This window comes from Molothrus aeneus, chromosome 2 (genome assembly GCF_037042795.1).
Source record: "Molothrus aeneus isolate 106 chromosome 2, BPBGC_Maene_1.0, whole genome shotgun sequence".
NCBI classification, from domain to species: Eukaryota; Metazoa; Chordata; class Aves; order Passeriformes; family Icteridae; genus Molothrus; species Molothrus aeneus.
Genome location: NC_089647.1, coordinates 27,886,911 through 27,901,979, shown reverse-complemented (window position 1 = coordinate 27,901,979; position 15,069 = coordinate 27,886,911). Strand labels below are relative to the sequence as shown.

General features: G+C 50.5%; 2 protein-coding genes across 5 annotated transcripts; both read left to right on the top strand.

Annotated features, from left to right (window-relative positions):
- The first annotated feature begins 25 nt into the window (after positions 1 to 25).
- Positions 26 to 2,322, top strand: RBP5 (retinol binding protein 5). 3 transcript variants are annotated; one of them, XM_066572237.1, is made up of 4 exons: positions 26 to 49; positions 1,081 to 1,259; positions 1,733 to 1,834; positions 2,188 to 2,322. In XM_066572237.1, exons 1-4 carry the CDS (start codon positions 28 to 30, stop codon positions 2,239 to 2,241), a joined length of 357 nt encoding a protein of 118 aa, XP_066428334.1. In that variant the 5' UTR covers positions 26 to 27; the 3' UTR covers positions 2,242 to 2,322. The 3 variants fall into 3 exon arrangements, with proteins under 3 accessions (XP_066428334.1, XP_066428333.1, XP_066428335.1); XM_066572236.1 differs by lacking the exon at positions 26 to 49 and adding an exon at positions 336 to 830; XM_066572238.1 differs by lacking the exon at positions 26 to 49 and adding an exon at positions 890 to 984.
- A 2,908-nt stretch (positions 2,323 to 5,230) lies between these two features.
- On the top strand, positions 5,231 to 14,349 carry C1R (complement C1r). 2 transcript variants are annotated; one of them, XM_066572205.1, is made up of 11 exons: positions 5,231 to 5,750; positions 7,840 to 8,074; positions 8,309 to 8,501; positions 8,683 to 8,826; positions 8,951 to 9,147; positions 9,634 to 9,781; positions 9,857 to 9,978; positions 10,561 to 10,639; positions 11,027 to 11,167; positions 12,804 to 12,878; positions 13,107 to 14,349. In XM_066572205.1, the coding sequence occupies exons 1-11, from the start codon at positions 5,677 to 5,679 to the stop codon at positions 13,907 to 13,909; spliced, it is 2,211 nt and encodes a 736-aa protein (XP_066428302.1). In that variant the 5' UTR covers positions 5,231 to 5,676; the 3' UTR covers positions 13,910 to 14,349. The 2 variants fall into 2 exon arrangements, with proteins under 2 accessions (XP_066428302.1, XP_066428303.1); XM_066572206.1 differs by lacking the exon at positions 5,231 to 5,750 and adding an exon at positions 7,104 to 7,168.
- Positions 14,350 to 15,069: the final 720 nt, after the last annotated feature.

Genomic DNA, 15,069 nt, shown 5'->3' with positions numbered 1-15,069 from the left:
CGTCACGGGCGGCGGGGGGCGCAGCCAATGCGCGCGGCCGCCGCGCCAGGTGCCGCGGGATCGGGATGCGGGATCGGGATGCGGGATGCGGGACCGGGATGCGGGATCGGGATGCGAGCGGGGCGCGCCGGCCGCTCCTCGCCTCCCCACTGCGGGCCAGGCAGTCCGCGGAGCGCGGCGCGGGCTGCGGGAGCCTGCCCGGGGAGGGGGGAAGCTTCGACACCGGGACGAGGAGGGCGTGGAGATCGGGGGGGATGCGGGGGCGAGGGGCTGCAGAGCGCACCCGGAGCCCCGGCTCGGGCTGGGCAGGGCGGAGCTGCCAGCCTGCCGCCGCCTCTCCTCGACGGGGTGTCCGCACCGTGGGGAGCGCAGGCCGGGGCGCTGCTCCGACGAAGCTCGCAGCCACCGGCGCCACGGTGTGTGGAAGGACTGGAGAGGGAGGGCTCCTTGCCGCTGGCTGGAAGTCCAGAGTTTAATACGAGCAGCCCCCGAGGAGGGCGGAGGCTGAGGAGGTAACCCACCGTCTCTACGCCCTGCCCAGGCGAGGCGGAGATGCTGGAGCAGGGGCCGTCCCGGCCCTTTCCGCGCCCCCCGGCGCGGGGACTCTTACTGCGGCGGGGGGCGTGGGGACCGGGCCGCTCCGCACCGCGGGACAGCCACCGGCCCGCCCGGCGAGCCAGCCTGGTCCCGGCTCCGCTGCTGCCCGGCTGCTTGCGCTCTTTCCTCCGCACTGTCCGCCGCGTCCCTCTGCCCCGGCATGCCTCCCAACCTCACCGGCTATTACCGCTTCGTCTCCCAAGAGAACATGGACAATTACCTGCGGGCTTTAGGTAACGCTCCCCTCCCCATCACGCTCCCTCCTCCCCTTTAGTTCCGTATCTCCAAAAAGTTGAGTCGGAAAGGGGAAAGAGGAAGGGAATTGGGAACCTTCTGGTCCTTCGTCTCCTACCATCACTTTTGCGCTGTGGTAGGAGAGGAAAAGAGGTACTATGGCTGATGGTCCTTGGCTAAGAGTGGAGGAGCTCTGCTGGAGGAGGGGCCCGGGTCGTCCACACTTCCCCCCTCTTTCTCATCCTCTAGATATCAACGTGGTCCTGCGAAAGCTGGTCTGTCTACTGAAGCCGGACAAAGAGATTATCCACACGGGAGATCACATGGTCATCCGCACCATCACCTCCCTGCGGGACTATGTTATGGATTTCGACCTAGGAGTCCAGTTTGAGGAAGACCTGGGACCCGTGGATGGACGCAAGTGCCAGGTGAGAAAGCCAAGCAGGGCAGTTTCACAGGGGACTGGGGTGTGCTAAAGAGTTCAGGGACTTGTTCAGCTTTTTGACTCAATACCCAGGTAAGAACCAAGCCCAGAGCTGGCATGCCCCTGCAGGTCCAGGACTAAGTGGTTCTATGAGTAAATCACTCACTGCCAAGAGAATGAGCAGCAAAGAGCCAGAAACCAGTTCTCTGGGATCTGGAGGATATTATCCTCTGGAGCAAAGCCCTGAAAAGATAGAATGTCAGGCCACTTGGCAGAACTCTGTTGTTGCACTTGGAAGCCAGAGGGTCATTCACCTCCAACAAAGACCATCTGTCCCAAGGAGCCACTAAAGAGACACCAGATGAGGGACTGCATTTGACATTGTGTCGGAGAGGAGCAGCCAGTGTCAGTGCTGGAAACATGCATCACCGTCATCCACTTGTCTCAGGACCATGTTTCCCCTCTCCTTCCCTTCAGACAACCGTGTCCTGGGAGGGCGATCAGCTGGTGTGCGAGCAGCTTGGAGAGAAGAGGAACCGCGGCTGGAGGCACTGGTTGGAGGGGGACCAGCTGCATCTGGTGAGGAGGGGTCCGGTGCAGCTTGCAAAATCCCAAGCACAGCGAGTGGGGGGGACACAGTGTGGGTGCTGTTGGCTCTGCGCCAGCCCTGCAGTTTCCTTCCCCCTTCTCTCAGACTTCATCCCCGGCTCTGCGGGGGGCAGCCACCGCTTCACACAAACATCCGCCTCCAGGGTTTAAAAGTTAAACTCGAAAGTTAAACAGCTCCACAAAGGCGATGTCCCTTCCCTGCCCTGCAGCCAGACCCGCAGGGGCTTTGGGAGGGCTCCAGCCAGCAGCGGGAGGGTTGGCAGAACTGGGGAGAGGCAGGAGGGGATCCAACCTAAACTCCTCTCTTGCCTCCCCTTTCCCAGCGCATGACTGCTGAAGACGAGGTCTGCGTCCAGGTTTTCCAGAAGGTGAAGTGAGCGCTCCCCGCAGAGATGCCCGGACGGGACCCGCGCTCCCCAGTGCGAGAAAGAAAAAGAAACAAGACCCGATCGAGCCGAGCCCCCCCGTAGCAGCGTGTTTTCTTGAGCCTCGCCCACCGGCCAGCAGCGGCCGGGCCGGCCGGGGGTCACGGCTGGGCCGGGCCGGCGGGAGCGGGAGGCGGGCAGCGGGATGGGCCGGGGCGGGAGCGCTGGGCCGCCGGCTGCGCGGAGGCTCCTTTCAGAATAAGAGCGCTCGGGGAGGAGCGGGGCGGGGGCTGCCCCGGGGCCGGCCCGGCCCCGCAGCTCCCGCGCTCCTCCCGCCGCTCCCACCGCGGCCGGACCCCGCCATGCCCGCCGGGACTGGAGGGGTCGGTGCCCGAGTGGGCAGGGGTAGCTTAGGCTGCTTCTGCAGGCATCACCTGCCGTCTTCTCTGGTCCTCTGGGGATGCTGCATTCTTCCCGGGATCGTGGGATCATAGAATCATGGAATGGCTTGGGTTGTTAAAGATCATTTCGTTCCAGGTCTCCCCTGGAATTCAGAAGAAATTCTTCTTCAAAGAAAGCATTGTCAAGCATTGAAATGGACTACTCAAGGAGGTGGTGGAGTCACCATCCCCAGAGGTGTTCACAGAATGATTGGATGTGGCCCTTGCTGCCATGGTCTCTTTCAAAAGGTTGATGATCAGTCAGAGGTTGGATTTGATGATCTTGGAGGTCTTTTCCAACCTAAGTGATTCTGTGATTCTGTGACATTTCACTTAGATCACGTGGCTTAAAGCCTCATCCAACCTGACCTTGAGCACTTCCAGGGATGGGGCAGCCACAGCTTCTTGGGGTCCTCAAGCATGATGGGTAGGATCAGAACTTGTCCTTCAGAGTCTAGGATTCTCATGTGGTGGTGTGAAGGGGGAGGGCTGGCTGGAGTAATCAGCCCCATGTTCACTGCCTTCCTGAGAAGGTCTCATGGGTGAGGAAGGGTCAGGATCTCTTTATGGGGTAAGAAACCACAGTGACCACCTCTAGTCCCAGCATTCCTTCTGGCATTCTTGGTGAAGTCTCTTCACAACCATCGTAGCTCCACTGGTTCACAGCTATCTGCAGTCGGAGACCAAGGTGCAGAACCAGAGGAGGTGAGGTCTCCTGAACAGCCAGACCCATGCCACAAAGAGAGCTGTTCTTTAATTATGACACCTGATGGGATGGGCACAAGTCCTCAGGCAGTTATTCCTGAAAAATGCTTGTGGTTGCCCCCAACAGAAGGTTGAAAGGCAGGGTACACAAAAATGTGCAACTACTGACACCACAAAGAGCCAACAGATTGGCAAATTTTTCAAATATAAGCCCTTTATTTTTTCTGCCAGCAATCATTTAAAAACACTGTTTTCTGAAGAGCTTCTTTTCAGGAAACTGCAAAGATGAGTGCCATGAGAAAAGCATTACTTCAGAACATGTGATAGGCAAAGGCTCTGGGAGCTGCAGCTGTGCCTACAGTGTCAACCTCTGACTCTTTATGGTTGTATCTCAGGACATATGAGGCAGGAGCACCCTGTCAGTATCCACAATTTGAGTGCCACAATCAAAGCCAGTGAGCAGTCAGAGCCAGGCCATCCAGCACATCTGCTCTGTGCAGACCTCAGCCCTTCTATCACTCCTTCTACCATAGGGAACATCTACATGACCTTTGTTGTATCATGAAGCTGCAGAAGGCAGACAGCAGCTGGAGCTGGTTCCACTGCTGCCCTCTTTGCCCTCTTTGCACTCTCCCAGCATCAAGCCCACCTCACCGTGTCCAGGCTGCTGTCTTCCAGACTGCATGATCAACAACTAATCCACTCATTCCAGGCCCTGCACCACAAGCTGGTACAAACTCTCCTCTTCTGAGCCTACATTCTGGTTGGATGGCAGACACTATTGCTTTCAGGTGATTAGCCAGACTTTTCTGCCATCCCTGTAATTTTCCCGTAAGCCTGTGAGGTGATAGGCCAAGTAGATTGCTTCTGACTCGTTGCCAGCCATCATGTATCCATGACAGCCTCTCTTCTTCAGGAATCATCTGATTGGGCCAGAACCACAGATAAGAGTCATTACTCACTTGATGTGGTCCCCACACTAATGATAATCATAGGGGTTAGTACTGCAACATATTCTAGGCCTTCAGGTAGTAACTACCAGCATTAATAATCCAGTTTTTCCTTTCATACTCATGAACGGTGTGATGCCTAAGGCAGATGGTGACTTTACCCCACAGCACTGCATTGCTGAGACATGAGGCTATGGGAAGTGAGGATGCCACTGTAAAGCAGGGGAAAGTTGTGATATTGGGAGGACATAGGTGGGAGGAGGTGTGATATTGGTGAGTGGCTGGTGCTGCAGAACTGTGTACCCCTCAGGGTACACATTTGGTTCTGCTCCTTGATTTAGAAGACACAGAAACAGGCTTCCAACGTGCTGTTGCTGCTGCTCACCATCTCATATCAGGGGAAAGACCCACTGTTTGAGTCCTGAATCTTCTTTTGGTTTTGATCATCCTCTCCCTACCAGCCAGAGCTGCAGAAGCAGCATGATTTGTCTGAAAGAGTGCTGAGCCAGTGGACAGCACAGGCCTGACTGTGTGAAGGCCAAGCCCAATGGCAGTGTCCCCAGAGGGCTCCAGCCAAGCTTTTGGGTACTTTGGGTAGTCAAACCAACAGGGTTGAAGGTAGAGTGCCCTGGGGAAGCATCTCAGTGTTTATAGGTGAGCCTGGGTCTGCAGCCCTGTTGTGCTGTAGGGTAGGTGGTACAGCTGTAAGAGACCAAACAGAGGTAATTCTCTGTCCTCCTTGACTCAGGCTTGAGGATAAAGTATCCAGCTCCTTCTTCACTGTGGACAAGAGGATCTAGTCCACATGCCAGAAGATATTTTCATGGTTTCTTAGTCTGCAAAGCAGATTTCTTTCCAAGACCTCCTGTAAGACACTGTATTCAAAGCAGGGTTCTTGCTACATAAGAGGATGTTGGCATCTTTGACCATGCTGAAGATCTACAGTTTTTTTCCTTTGCTCTGATATTGTCTGTATTTATTGTCCAGACCACTTGTAATGCAGCTGAGGCCAGCAGGCAGCACAGAGAGGCTAGTTTTAGCATTCTGTGGTCCTACATATGTTCCGTGGTCCTGCAGGAATTCTGCCCCTAAGCAAAGATGGGCACATATGTCCTTCCAAGGAAAAAACATGCTATTTCTTGGCCCCAGCCTAACAGGAGGAAGAGGATCGCCCGGAGCCCCTGAAGGGGAAGGCCAGCAGTGGGAGCACTGGAGCTACCCGGAGGGTGCCGCTGTGCTGTCCCAGCCAGGCGGTCTCTGGGATGTGTGTTAGGGATGGGCTGCTCGGGCTGGCTGTGTCCCCAGCCAGCCACCCCTGCTCCACCAGCTGAAGTCGTCTCCTGTTATCCCAGATGATGCTATCGGGACGGGAGAAGGCATTGAAGACACGGGAGATGTGCTTTGAAAGTGTCACGGGGCACTCCCAGTAAGTGCCCCCTGGATAGCAGATTGCTTGTCAAGGACACAGGGAAATTATCCACTTACTTACAAAGGATCCCCAGGGCTGTCTGTCTGTCCGTGCTTTCCCAGGGAACACTCTTCCCACTCTTCCCACTACTTTCCAGGTGTGGTTTCTGAGTAAGAAACCACTCCAGCATGGCACAGCACAGCAGTGAGCCTGCCCAAGTGTGTTCATCATGCAGAGGACATCAGGAAGTACTAGGATAATGTCCCCCTAATCTTAAATCTGATATGTGGGGCCATATGGTATTATAACTGTGGCATTAATTATGTGTTTATGTCATCTTTTTGGGATAATAATTCAAATATGATGAACGAGTTCTCTAGTACACTTCCATAAATATCCCAAGGCTGCTTTCTTCATTCTTTTTAACACTATTTTCATCTTCATTCAACATGTTTTTGTGGCTGTGAATTACTTCCTCTGATTTCAATGCAAGACACTTCCTAACCTCTCTGAAGCCACTCATAATTCCAAGGAAAAACACTAAAATGGTGTTTTATCTCTTCCACCAAAGCCTGAAAGCCAAGAAATTTTAAACTTCATAAAACTGGGGACATAAATACATGTCTTGGGCACTATGTTGTTAAAAACCTGAAAGGGGTTTTCAAGTTGCTATATTTTCTCATTTCCCCATTAAATAGAGTGCCTTATCTATCTATCTTGGTTCTCCTAAAAATGCTTGCAGAAGAAACATCAAGAGGGGTCCTTGAAAAGGGATTTGTTCTCAGAATGCCTTTAATTCTGTAGACTTTCATTTTTCTTAATATCTTTTTAACTCAAGTGCCTGAAGCTTCTTGCTTTTCTTGAAGATGATCCCAGTTCCCACCCCCCAGAAATCTCAGAAGTGCTCTTCAGCAGATCAGAATTGAGAAAACTTATCTTTTTTGACAGCTTCATTTCAGCTTGATTTTTTAAAGTTTGAATTAACTTGTGAAGACTATAAATTTTCTGATCTTTCTAAACCAGAAAACAGCCCGGGGGGACTGAGGGGGACTTCCTAGGAGGACATTTTCAGTGGGAACAAACTCGGAAGAGCTTCTGGATTGCAGACCAAGCCCTCGCAGGGGTTTCAGGCAATCGTTTTCCTGCCTCCTGGGCCAGAAGAGGTCTCTCGGCTCTGTGTGGCCAGGCCGGGGCACCCCGGCTCCGTGTTCGCCCGTGTCCCCGGTCCCGGGGCTCTCGGCAGCAGAGGGCAGCAGAGCCGGCGCTGGGACCGACCTGGTCCGGTGCCAGACTGTTCGCAGTCTTGCTTTCTATTCCCCGCTCCTGCCTCCCTCGCTCCCTCCTCCTCCTCCCCCCGTCCCGCCCGCCCCGGCTCCCCGCCGGCCGCCGCTCCGAGCTCCGCCGGGCTGCACGGGCAGGGGCGAGCGCACGGAGATGTGAGTCGGGCTCTGGGGAGGGGGACGCGCCGGCACAGCCCTGGGGGAGGGTGGGGGTCGTGGGGCTCAGACCTTTCCAGGGAGGAGAATAGGACAACGGGACTAAGCTGCTTCGCTGAGCAGTGAGCTTGTTCCGGAGGAACTCAGAGGGCAAGGGGGGAGATGCGCAGAATGAGAGATAAAAAATGTGAGCGCCAACTTTTGGAGGCATGAGTGGCTAGAGGGCTGCCCAGGAGACACTGGCAGGATTGCTCCACAGCAAACGGAGCTTGAGATCTTCAGATCCTGGCCAAGGATCCTAAACTAGTGATCACCCAAAACAACTCACTGGCCCGGGGTCAAGGGGGACCAAACTTTTCCTGGTTCCATAAGAATCAGCCCTACAGCTTCTGGGGACATACAGACCTTACTCAGGGAATTCACCCATGCTCCTCCACGCTGCTTCCTGGGTTAATGAATTTCTCTGTAGAGGCTAGTACAGTGGCTTGCTGGAACCTTGTTAGTGCTGGTGTCTTCATTTCAGCTGCCCTTCTTGTTCCTGAGTGATCCAAGCAACTAGGCTTCCTGTGTTTGCATTCCTCTGGACAGTGCACAAATCAGTTGAGAAGTCTCCCCTGAATTTGAATGACCTAATTTTGTGCAATGTCATCGTTTATTTGTCATGTTCACAGGCACGTTCCTTGTCTCCCATGGGCCTTCCTCTTTTTTGGAGTGATCGGTTCCAGTCCGGTCCCAAGAGGTTCTCCCCTTTTTGGGGAGATCAGATCCCCCAATTATCCCAAGCCATATCCCAACAATAACATCAGCATCTGGGATATCCAGGTCCCAAAAGGCTACGGGGTGAAGCTGACCTTCAAATACTTTGACCTGGAGCCATCTGAGTCCTGCTTCTATGACTATGTTAAGGTATGTGCACAGACTCCTGGGCCAGGGGGTGCCTGGAGATGGCAGCCCAGGGGCCACCACGTGCAATGGCTCTTCATCCACCAGGCCTCCTCTGATGCTTCCCACAAGGAAAGGGAAGGAGTTAAAGATAGAAATGGGAGGAGCAAGCACTGACAGCTCATGGTTGGGTAATATCAGTGCATGGAGCAGGCTCAATCTTATGAGGCTGCACTGATTTCACCTTAACTTTGACAGATCAAAGCAGACAAGAAGGATTTGGGCAGATATTGTGGCCAGCTTGGGTCGACCACAGGCAATCACCCAGGAAGAAAGGAGTTTGTATCTAAGGGGAGAAAGATGCACCTGGAATTTCACTCTGACTTCTCCAATGAAGACAACGGCACAGTGATTCCCTACAGGGGCTTCCTGGCGTCCTACAGAGCTGTGGGTGAGTAGGAAATACCCTCAGCATGCAGAAGGAAAAGCCTGTGTGGCTCCAACCAATTTCCCTCCTTGCCAGGCAAATAGAGAAGCTTCAGACAAGGATATAGATCTCTAAGTAATATCAGTGTAGAGCAAGGAGGTTTAACACTTTCTTCCCCTTGCCCCTTTACTTCATGTGTCTTCAGATCTGGATGAATGTGATCCTAACAATGCTGCCGAGAACTATGAAAGGCCTCAATGCCAGCACTTCTGTCACAACTATGTGGGTGGCTACTTCTGTTCTTGCCGGATTGGCTACCAGCTTCAGAGTGACCAGCACTCCTGCAAAGGTAAAGAGAAAGTTTAAAAGATCAGAGGAGCAGGAGGGTTGGGAGAAGTGACTTAGGAAGCAGATGGCGGGGCTGCAGAAGGCACAGCCCCACGATGTGACCTGTCCTTTCCTCCTCTTCACAGTGGAGTGCAGCAGTGAGTTGTTCACGGAGGCGTCTGGGTACCTGAGCAGCCCCGAGTACCCGCAGCCCTACCCCGAATACCTCCGGTGTAACTACAGCATCCGTCTGCAGAAGGGCCTGTCCATCGCCCTCAGGTTCTTGGAACCCTTTGAGATTGATGATCACCAGCAAGTCCACTGTCCTTATGACCAGCTCAAGGTACTGAGATTAGCAAATTCTCCTCCCAACCCTGCTGCCAGACCTGGACAGGAGTCATGGGGACACCACTATTAAGATGAGAAATATGGGATCAGCACAAGCAGAATGCTCCAGCATGAATGCCCCAGCACTGTCTCTCCCTCACTGCATTTAATTACCACTGTCCTAAGGTCGGAGGATCTGGGTCATAGGCCCCTGTGAATGAAGGAAAAAAAACCATCCTTCTTCCAGGTTAATTTCCCTTTGATTTAATCTCAGGGACTGATAGCTCTGATTCTCAGATAAGGGAGAAGCAGAGCTTGTGCTGGGTCAGTCTGTAGTTCTGATCTGTCAGTGAAGGCATCAGCAAAGATGGGTCTGACAACCAGCCCTATTCACCATCACAGGCACTCTGGCACATTTGCTCTGGGTTGAAACAGGCATACTGAGGCAGAAAGGCATGTGTGTTTCTGTTTCTATCCCTGTGATACATGTTTTCCTCATCAGATCCAAGCCCGAGGGAGAGAGATTGGTGAATTCTGTGGCAGGGAACCACCTGGCATCATTGAAACCAACAGCAATGAGGTGGATATACTCTTCCTCACCGATGACTCAGGGTTCAGCCGTGGCTGGAAGATCCACTACACCTCAGAGAGTAAGAGATTTCTACCCCAGAGGCTACTACAGCCTATTGACTAATCCCAGCCTAATCTGTCCCACTGTCTCACAGAAATACGGTGCCCACAGCTTGTCCCACGGGATCAGTTCACCATCATCAGAGACCTGCAGCCTGTGTACCAATTTCAGGACTATGTTGTTGTCAGCTGCAAGACTGGGTATAACCTGATGGAGGTGAGATCCCTTCTCCACTCCCTTCAGCCATATTCTGTTTTGTCTTCAGTTTGTGCCTTTCACCTTTGGTTGAACTTCCTCTGGAGATTTCACTCATGGCAACCTCTTGTAATTTCTGTTTCTTCTTTGCTTCTCTCAGCTTTCTTCCAGTGTTTTCTCTTTTCCCAGCTCTCTTCCTTATGCAGTTACTCTTTCATGAAGCCCTGGTAGAAGACTAAAGACAAAGATCTCAGGAAAAGTTAGACAAGGTAGACAACACCTCTTTGGAAGGATATGAAACCAGAAGATGAAAGCAGAAGATGCTACCTGCCTCCCTTGCCATCCTATTGCCAGGGCAGGGTAGCACCTCTGACTCATTGTGGGTTTATAGGTGCTGGCTGCTGGTATCTTGGCCTGCTATGAAGAATGTGTAGCCTGTGGCAAATATAGGATAGAGGGAAAAGAGGAGACAGCAACTGGAACAGGCTGCAGTGGGGCAAATATTGGACAGCAGTGAAAAGATGGGCACACAGAATAATATTTAAATGTGGGGAAGGAATTAGGGGTCTGTACAACCAACAGATGTTTTTCTCTCCCATGTAGGGTGACAAAAAGCTGGTGTCCTTCACAGCTGTCTGCCAGGCTGATGGCACATGGCATCAACCCATGCCCCGCTGTGAAGGTGAGTGATCTGAGAACAGGAATGACATCCCCTGCTGTGGCTTTCCTCCTCCAGGAACGTGGGAAATTCAGCCTCTCTGACTCACTTAGTCCATAGCCTCATGGATGTGCTGTCTGGAAGGACCTATGAAGATCCACCATTGATTCACATTTTTCTGCTTGCAAAAATTCAAATGTTTTTCCTCCCTTACAAAAATGCCTAAGTATCACTCCGAAATTACTATGATATTGCAATATCTAAAAGCAAAAGATCCTAATCTGGGATTTCTTTAGGGAGAACCTCTCTTTGACCACTGTCCTAACTGGTCCTTCACATCCTGGCCCCAATGCCCAGACTTGCAGTCAGTCTGCCGTTGATTCATGTTTTCTTTTTTTCCCTCTGTTGTAGTTGTGAACTGTGGCAGCCCCAAAAACCTGACCAATGGTGCATTCAGCTACCTTAAGGAGCCTGCAAACAATGAGTACCAGTCGGTGATCTCATACCGGTGCCATGAGCCCTATTACCACATTGTCACTGGGACAGGCGGCGGTGAGTCCTAATCCCACACGGACACCACGGAGACCTGTGCCTGGAAAGCCCTCTCACATTTCCAATAGAACTGGCTCTTCTCTCCAGCCTTAGGGCTCATGCTTGCCTTCTGTGAATACTCTCCAGTCTTTTCTTGACCCTGCAGCATCTCTGGAGTCTTCTTGTCTCAGCCTATTCCCACCCTGCTTCATTCACAGAGCCCATCAAATCCCTCTTCCATGCTCCCCTTAACTTTTGCCAAAGGTCATATTCTCTCAGCTAGAGTTGTGATTTTTTTTTTTTCCTAATGGATTTCATTCTTTTCTGGTGGATTTCATTCTTTCACTGAAATTTGAGGCATGTTGTCTGGGAATGACCAAAATTCACATAACTCACTGCATCAGTCTGAGTTGCTACAGAGGCAAATAAATAAACACACACTCCACTCCAGTGCAGTGCTGTTTAGCTCTTTGGAATATCTGAAATCTTTGTTTAGCTGCAGAGATATCTAAGAGCTAAATAACATACTTGCAGAAAAATCTATTTTAATGCAGCACTTCATAAAAATTAAGTCATCATTCCCAACCATTCACATGCCTTCTTTTTACACCTGAGACATTGCTTGATGACGCAGGACCTTTGATTCCAAGAACAGCGTAAGGAGTTCATGATTTCCTTGCCTTGGCTGCTCATTTAGCCTCCACAATGAAAAAAAAAAGATTAATCTGAATCAGTTCCTGGATACAGTTACCAGCATAGATACATAGTTGTGCTGCGTGCTGGAGAGCGGCGACATGCTACTAAAGAGTTCTTCAAGTTGGTACAAATGTTCAATTTGATTGTTTTTGCATCTGAGTTTAACTCCTTCATATAGATTCAGAGATCAGTCTCATCAGAAGAAAAATCAGGAGCAAGCAAATATCAGCTGCAGCCAAATTCTGGTGGGGAATCATCCTAATTTAATCAATTTTGAAAGAGAACAGCAAACACTTTCTTAGAAGCATTTACTTCAGCGTTAAGAAAAATTGTACAAAAATTATTTTTAGTCACCACCACAAACTTTCTAAGAAAAGCAAGAGTGTTGGAGGTAGTGGAGTTTGTGTTGAGAGGTGACACGGGAAGTTTAGCTGACCTGCAACTTAGGCTCAGAAATAGGTACTTATCCTGTACAGTACCTGACTCCCATTTCTGGGACAAACCACCTTGTCCTACTCTATGCAAACTACCGACACCAGAAGTTTGAATCTAAAATCCATGCTTTTACTACTCCTCTCTCTTCTTTGGGCTAAATAAGGTCAAACAGTGCTCTAAACACCTGTGGACTCAGTGAAGATAAGACTTCACGCAGATGGCCCTTCAACCTTTTCTTCTACAGTGCCTGAGTTTTACTGCTCCCCTGGAACTGAGGTACCACTCCAAGATGTACAGACAGAAACATCTCACACTCTACCACAGGCAGCTTTTCCCAGGAAAGAGTGCTTTGGGATGGAAGGACTGAGGAACCTCTTGAAAATATTCTATTCTATTCTATTCTATTCTATTCTATTCTATTCTATTCTATTCTATTCTATTCTATTCTATTCTATTCTATTCCATTCCGTTTTCTCACCCCATGCCTGCAGGCCTGGGTCTCACTCCCATCCCTCTCATCCTACAGAAAGATTCACCTGTTCTCCGGAGGGAACCTGGCTGGATCAAGATGGCCAGAAGAGAATTCCATCCTGCTTGCCAGGTCAGTAAAAACTCTGACTTCGTCTGGTATTTTCTGACTCATGCTTACAATTGGTACTAAACTGGGACAGCATGCAGGGAGGGGGCTGAGGATATCGGTATCTGGGAGGGAAAAGGTAAAACTGTCCAGAAAGCCAAATTAAGTGAAATTAAACAGTGATGGCAAGGAAAGAGAGAGAAAAGCCAGGACAACACAGGGTAGGTGTCATGATCTTGTGTTTCTCCGCAGTGTGTGGGAAGCCAGTCCATCCCGTTGTTGAAGTCCAGCGGATCTTGGGTGGCAAAGCAGCAAGGAGAGGCAATTTTCCTTGGCAGGCTCTGACTGGCATCAATGGACGAGGGGGTGGTGCCCTCCTGGGCGATCGCTGGATCCTGACTGCTGCCCACACCATCTTCCCCAAAGGAGGAGTACAGAACAATGTGAGCCTGGAGCAGCTGGCAGAGGAGGCTGACATTTTCCTCGGCCACACCAATGTAGATGAGCTCCACAAGATGGGTAACCACCCTGTGCGTAGGATCTTTATCCACCCGGATTTCAACCCTAATGATGAGCACAACTTCAACGGGGACATAGCCCTGCTGGAGCTGAAAAACCCAGTAACTCTGGGCCCTACACTGCTGCCCATTTGTCTCCCAGATGCCACCAACACCTCGTTCTATGCGCATGGGCACATGGGCTATGTAAGCGGCTTTGGTGTGGACAAAAACCGCATCTCAAGCAGTTTGAAGTACGTGAGCCTACCAGCAGTGGCTCAAGAGAAGTGTCAGAGTTGGCTAGACAGTAATAAGAAAGGTATCCCAATGGTTTTCTCTGAGAACATGTTCTGTGCGGGCTTCCTGGAAGGCAAGAAGGATACCTGCCAGGGGGATAGTGGGAGCGTCTTCACGGTGTTGGACAGGGAAAGTGGTCGCTGGGTGGCTACCGGCATAGTTTCGTGGGGAATCGGCTGTGGCACGGGCTATGGCTTCTACACAAAGATCCTCAACTATCTGGACTGGATCAATGGGATAGTAAAGGAGGACAGGCCCTAGATGTTGCTGTCCTACTACCTGAAGCACCACTAGCATATCAATTTCCAGACACAGCAAATCATAGCCAAAGCTTTTCATGATGTCCCAAAGGCTTTTTGAACACACAAAACATGTAACCTTCATTATGAGCCCTTCTGAAAGCTACCATGCTGTTTGGTTGTAGCATTGGCAGCCTGGGAGATGCTTTTGTGGACGTTCTGGCTCATACAAATCATATAACCAGATGAAGCCTTAATTGTCTCAGGAAATCTCATGACAGCAAATATGTTATGGTTTGAAATGCTGATGATATCATGAGACTACTGCAGTCTACTTTTGTACTCTCTTTTGTGGGAAGGTTGCAGGGGAGAAGACTTCCTAGAAGGATGGTTTCTGCCAGTGTGCATAAGCCCATTGGCATCAGTGAGAGTCTATGAATATTAAAATACTTGCTGGATAAACCAGGTGTTTCATGGTTTTTTGTCTATTTTTTTAACAACTGAATACTTTTCAGCACTGAAAGCAACTTTTGTGTAAGATTGACCTGGACTTTTGGACTTTGTATAAGGATTGCCTTACCTACCACTAAAGTGTTTCCAGTTCTGCAATGGCATTTGGCAGCTGCTTATCTGTCCCAAAACTATCACTAGATTACATGGCCTGAAATCCCAGGTGGCTTCAAGGGAGGCAAAAATAACTTGCCTGTGTGATGCCACATTCCAAAAACAGGGAAGGCAACAACCAATCTCATGGAGAAGGGAGCTCAGGAAACTTTACTGATCAGAAGTTGAGGATGGATTTTTTTTATACTATATGAAATAAAGCTTTAGCTTCAGGACAGCAGCTCTAAAATGATGCTCACTCAGAGAAAAGCCAACCTCTCTTGTGTTGTGGGTATTCTCTGAAGTTGTCTTCTTAACTACTTTTTCTACTGCAAAATGCCCTACTGTGTTCTTATGAGTCACTGAGAGAAACAAGATATAAGATACTTGGTTACTAGTCCAACAATCCAATAATGTTTTGCTTGTTACACAAAACTGAAGGTGCTTCATGTCTTGGTTTCAAAAGACAGGTGTCTGCTAAGGAAGGCAGGAGCCTCCCCTAAAATGGAAAATGTAAACCCCATCCCTCCGAGTTGCTATAAAATTTTAAATTTAGGAGCTCTCAGGCAAAAAATATAG